General features: G+C 43.8%; 1 protein-coding gene across 4 annotated transcripts in view; it reads right to left on the reverse strand.

Moving 5' to 3' along the window:
- SUSD4 (sushi domain containing 4) overlaps nt 1–6,262 on the reverse strand; it is a 148,016-nt gene that overhangs the window by 141,385 nt on the left and 369 nt on the right. For 3 of the 4 annotated variants that reach the window (XM_008074296.1, XM_021706859.1, XM_021706861.1), the window contains exon 1: nt 6,005–6,262. In XM_008074296.1, coding sequence (XP_008072487.1) covers nt 6,005–6,140 — 136 coding nt within the window. In that variant the 5' untranslated portion in view covers nt 6,141–6,262. The remainder of the gene's footprint in view (nt 1–6,004) is intronic. The other variant, XM_021706855.1, reaches the window with a different exon arrangement.

A 6,262-nucleotide genomic window follows, 5' to 3' on the forward strand; every position in this document is an offset into this window, starting at 1 on the left:
CACTGCACTCCAGTCTGGGTGACAGAGTGAGACTCCAACTCAAAAAAAAAAAGAATATACATTTTAAGTATCAATCCTAGATACTGAGGTTGGTTTTGATGAACTATGACTATGTTTGTATAAAAATCTGAACGCCTAGTGCCCCTTCTTTCCCTTAATTCAGAGGCAATGATCTCAACGATCTATTTAGACATATTGTTGCTACATGTGATTATTTTAATTATCAAACACCAAATGAGCTTTCAAAATAAGGCAAGGATAAAGGGAAGCAGTCTGCAAAATCACTTTTCTTGTCAGCATCAATAAATAACACTAACACTAAATGTTAAATTAAATTAAAAATGAATGTGAAAAAAATAATTTTATGCAAGTTTTTTGCATTTAAACTTTTAAGAAGAAACTGACCCTTATTTGCATATGTTCTCAGGAGTAAGGATTGTGTACCCTTAACTGTGTATCTCCAGGACATGCAAGAGACACTGGAAGAAGATGACTGGATCGATGGAAAAAAGAGAGCTGGCTTTACCCCGATGTTAGAACCCACCAAACTCCTGTAAGTACAGAAAGGAATGAATGTTAGTGATATGAAAGGAACTGAGTCAAGTAGAAGTGACATAACCTGCCCAAAGCCAGGTAGCTAGTTAAGAACAGAGGTTGAATTTGAGCTCTGTCAATTCCATAACGAATGCAGAACTGGCCAGGCGCAGTGGCTCAAGCCTATAATCCCAGCATTTTGGGAGGCCAAGGAGAGAAGATTGCATGAGCCTGAGGGTTTGAGACCAGCCTGGGCAACATAGTGAGACCTCGTCTCTACAATAAACCAAAAAATTAGCTGGGCATGGTAGTGTGCGCCTGTAGTTCCAGCTACATGGAAGGCTGAGGAGGAAGGATCGATCGCCTGAGCACAGCAGGTCAAGGATGCAAGTAACCATGAGTATGCCACTGCATTTCAGCCGGCGCGATAGAGTGAGACTCCAACTCAAAAAAAAAAAAATCCAGAGCCCTTGTTTCATACCAGAGTTTACTGAACAAATAGAGCAAAGGCCCCCCAAAATTATAGCATTGTCTTAGTCCCCTACTTCCTACTACTACACACATTTTCTGAGGGCAAGTCTCCTTTGGCCTGTTGCAAGCTTTGGAAATATGCCTCCGACACCAGGAACAGAATAATTTTGGTGCTTTTTTTTTTATGTAGCTAATCAATATTTACTGGAGAAAGATCTTCACCTATACTCTTCATTACACTCAGGAATTAGAGAACCACTGATTCTCTGATTCGCTTCTTAAGGCCCCTGAGATGAGAGATTTGCTACTTGTTATATGAAATCCTTCTGCCTCCAAAAGATTTCAGATTTCACACAGTGGATAAATCAAAGGGGTTTCTATGCTGCTTATATTAAGGTAGCCTTTTGTTGAAGAAACATATGTTAGAGTTTGAGGAGTTGGGACTTTGTGAAAAGATTAAGTGCAGTTTGAAATCATGGATTTTAGACATAGTATTGCATGAAAAGCTTTAGTCCACTATGTAAGAAAATTTTTCTCACAAAACCAAGAGCCTTACATCTACAAATCAGTAAGTTGATCGGAAAGCATTTGTTCCCACCTGCTGGCACACAGCCTAATGCTACGGCCACATGACCCAAACAAAACCTCAAGGACCTTAATTTGGCCACACTAGGATCAAAACGTGGTGTACAGAGAGGGCAGCCGAACTGGGGACTTTCCCTGAGTCAGAGATTTGAAAACAGAGAAAGGAAATGGAGCCCAGCTCAGATGATATTGCACTCCTCTAAACCCTTCAGTGGGTCCCCATTGCCTACAGTTTGATATTCAGGATCCTCATTGGGCCTTCCAGGACTCTTACAACAAGTTCCAACCTATTTTTCCTACTACTCTACTGATTCCTTGCAGTATACTATGTTCTAGTTGAACCAGGCTATTCTCTGCTCTCTGAGTACAATCATGTATTCATCTCCACACCTTCGTATGAGGTGTCTCTTCCCCTGAAATGCACCAACCCTCCTCCCTACCACCATCCCATTTTAAGTGTTGCCTCTTCTCTAAGGCCTTTCCTCATCATTCCCTAGACCACTTCAATTGGATGTGGCCTCAACTGCCATGAAACTTTTGACCTTGTGTAACTCACCCATGGTAATTATTTTCTGAATGGTGTGGCAGTGACTTGGTACTCTTTTTCCTTGCTCTCAACCTACATTAGCTGTGTCAAATGTTGTGGTAGGGGCCTAGGACACAAAAATGAATATAAAGTCAAGGTTCGTGCCCTCAGTGGACTTGCAATCTAGTAAATAACACAATAATATGACAGAAGGCTACACCTAGTGCAATGGAAGCCCAGGCAAGGGAAGAACTTACTGACCAGGGAAATATGAAAGAGATGATCACACTTAAGTTGAGTTTTGAAGAGAAATTTGTTCATTGGGCAAAAAATGAACAGCAAGGGAGGACTCTTCTTGGTAAAAAAAAAAAAAAAAAAAAAGGACATTATATGCAATAGTGCTTAGCTCAGGGTGGAAGATAGGCCCTCAATGTTTATTGAATTTGTTCAATAAACATTGAGGACCTATCTTCCCCCAAAATTATAGCATTGTCTTAGTCCCCTACTTCCTACTACTACCCACATTTCCTGAGCACCTACACAATTTCCATCATTCACACCAAACCTTATAAGCTAGTCATCACCAGGCTCATTTTATAGACAAGTAAACTGAGCCTTCCAAGACCCCAAAGCTATCAAGAGACAGAGCCCAATCTGAGTTATTTATATTATAGTAATATGCTAATGAATTCAACTTTAAGAAGTGACTTGTAGAACAAACTCTGGGCTCTCTGCCTTTAAGCCTAGGCGGACCATTCTTCGCATCCCTCCAAACCCAACAGGCCTCTGATAAAGTGTAAAGGGTCAGAAAAGAGAGAAACAGCTGAAGACATGCTCCACACAGATTCTGTGAACAGCAGGGTCCTGAATCTCCCTATAAACCTGGAGTTAGTCCTCTCAGGGCATTTGGCCTTCGTGGCCCCAGACAAGGGCCCTTTGTCTTAATTACAAAAGATAACCTGGACAGAGCTACCCAAATGTCACCTCAGGTCAAGTCAGTCTCATGAAAGCTCTCCTAGGGCTCAAAAAACTGAATTGGTTGTCTGGCATTCTAGGACACACTATTTCATTTTTGATGAAGTTCTTACTCTCCTTTTATTTGTCTGATCATTTCCTCAATTTCTCCCTCCCTAGTTTGTGCTTTTTCTGTAATACTCCAATTGGGCACATGCTTTTTTTCCTCCTAGCTGAGACTATTATATCTTGCTATTGTGATGTTCCTTTTCCATTGAAAGCAATCAAAAATGAAAATCCACATTTCAGAACAGTTTCTATTAAATATGCACCTTTTTGAGGATTAAAAAAAAAAGAAGCACTCTCTGAGGGCTGATTTTCAGCTCTGTGTATCACCTGAAGATCAGATATTGGGGGAGATCTCTGCTCCTCACAGGCCATTTGCATTTGGTAATTGAGAGTGATGGCAGAAAGTCTGGAGTAGCAGCAACTTATTTTAAGGAATGCCCTAGTCTAAAGCATTGCTCATCAAAGTGTGGTCCTTGAATCAGTAGCAACTGCTTCACCTAAGAGCTTATTAGAAATGCAGAATCTCAGGCCCCACCCCAGACCAAATGACTCAGAATCTGCCTTTTAACAAGATCCCAGGTGATTCGTATGCACATTAAAGTTTTAGAAGCACAGGTCCAGCACTAAGGTGAATTTGCTTTCATTGCTTTCCTGCAGCTTCCACATGAGTTTCTTTCCAAAGATAGAAAATCTCTGTACAATTAACTCCATAGGATACCCCACCACCACCACCGTTCCCTGCCCAAACTGTTTATTCATAGAGGAACCATGAAATGATAAATATTCTTCCAAAAATCACACTCTCAGCCTGAAGGAGTTCAAGACGAAACAAAGCTCATGGGTAGCCTTTCTGCAAATGAGTACATACTTAAAAAGAAAGGGCTCTGAATCTGAGATGTATGGGCAACCCTTACTTCCACCCTTTTCTCTGATGCTTTGGAAATTTTTGCTTGGCGTGTTCCCCTCTGAGAAAGGAGGAAACAAGATATGCTATAGGAATCTTACAGGTGTCTGACATGAGAGCGTGGGTGGAGGGTGGGGGGTGTGGCAGGGGATGCTTTCCCCTTTGAGGAGGATGCTCTGTAAACACAAACAGGCGGAACCCAGAACACAGCCTTCAAATCTCGGTTGTGCTCAGACCTCACACATCCAGTAACAACAGTCAAGACGATGTAACTGAATCTTGATTAATCTGTCATCTGTGTGGGAGAAATGGACCAAGAGGATGGAGAACCACGTGGTTTAAGGGAATAAAAGCCAGATCTGGGAGGCAAGACAAGAGGAGAGGAAATGATCCAGATCCGCTCAGTGCTGCTCTACCCATCTATTTCTACTCATCTGTGAAGCAGGGCAGGGGTCCAGAGCGAGACAGAGGCTATGACCAGAACCCTGGTGAGCCACACAGGTGGCCTCACCTTTGACTTTTTCCTCTATGAAGAGGAAGCCTGTCTCAGACATTTCTATGAAAATTAAGAGCACCCAAAAAGTTATCCTTATTTTAAAAAATTAAAATTTAAAAAAAAAAACTGGTCCTCATTCAAAGCAAGTGTTTTCTCACTAATTTTGACAGATATGCACATCACAGTAAATGCCTTTACACTCTGGACAGCTTTCAGAAGTCTAAGTGAAATGCCTGAGTTATCGATTACTCTGTGTTCAAGCACAATTTGTTATTCCCCTCCTCCACTTTTGCTAATTTTTCATTCATTTTTTTTTTCCATTGTCACCTTCGAATTCTCTGAAACAGCAATATTTCAAAACACTAAAATGGTTTATGTATGCCGATCAATACTTGCTTTAAACCAATTATAATTTATTTATATGTTAACAGTATTTCAGTTCCTTTTACCATGTCCACATCAGCAAGCTCTCAAGAAAATTTGCAATGGACAGGAATGATGGACAGCAATGAGCAGTGGAGGCAGGGAGATGGAGCTCTAAAATTCAGACGAGAACTCCATCTGTCTTTCTCTACCACAACCAAAAGATAGCCCCCTCCCCCAGAGCCAAATATGTTATAGATTAGCCACCCACGGAGACTAAGGCTATCAACTTTATTTCAGCTAAGTTCTACTTCATAGAAGAGCAATTGACTTTACTCCTCTAAATCAGACCTAGATAAGCAAAGCAATCTTCCAGAAGCACACCTGAAGGAAAACCTCTGCATCCCCTCCCAGCCCCCAGCATGCACAGGCATGCTTGCACAAACCACCTCTCAAGAAAGGAGAAAGTTAACTTTCAAATAAACCTGCCCCTCAGCCAGTCTGGCCATGTTTTCAGACCCTTCACATTCTCAAAGGTGGCTCTTGCAACACTTGCCTAAATTCAGAGGCTGAAACCTGACCTCTGTCTGCTGAGGACATGGACAAGGGTCAGAGGTCCACACATACACACATACACCACTTCTCTCTCTCTCTCCTTCTCTCTCTCTCCTTCTCCTTCTCTCTCTCTCCTTCTCCTTCTCTCTCTCTCTCTCCTTCTCCTTCTTCTTCTCTCTCTCTCTTTCTCTCTCTCTCTCTCTCTCTCTCTCTCTCTCTCTCTCTCTCTCTGTCTGCCTGTCTTGGCCAAACCGAGAATAATGGCTCAGGCTTTATTGTCTTTCCTTCAGAGAAGCCAGGCTGGGCGGCTGGTGAGCAGCTCCAGACAGAATATGGGTGTGAGAATCTTGTGCGGGTCCCACAGAGGAATTTTCTGGGAACTCCAGGGGTTTTGCAGAAGGGGGTTCCTAGGCGAGAGGCCCTCGCGTTCGCAGGTAGCCCTGAAGTCTGCGCGTATGGGGGAGGGGTGCCGGGCTGTCCTGCCAGCCAGGCTTCCCCTCCCCGCCGGGCCGTCCCGAGGCCCTCGCGTCCCCGCGGGGTCACTCACCGCCCGTGAGCTGTGCAGGGCCGAAGCACAGCGCCAGCTGAAACCACAGGATCACGGCCAGGAGTCTCTGGGGGGACTGAGGCTGCTGCTGCTCTAGAAATCCATCTCCATTGCTCGGGTTCATTCCATGATACATCTTTCATCCACAGAGGGCATCCGGCTTGCAAGAGTCTGCAACCAGGAGCGGAGCACGACAGCACCCCGGGCGGCCAGGGCTCGGGGGCCACGCTCCCCCTCCTCCGCCCCAGGACCCGGCGC

This window comes from Carlito syrichta, unplaced genomic scaffold, assembly GCF_000164805.1.
Source record: "Carlito syrichta isolate Samal-C Ts95f unplaced genomic scaffold, Tarsius_syrichta-2.0.1 Scaffold116229, whole genome shotgun sequence".
Classification (NCBI taxonomy): domain Eukaryota; kingdom Metazoa; phylum Chordata; class Mammalia; order Primates; family Tarsiidae; genus Carlito; species Carlito syrichta.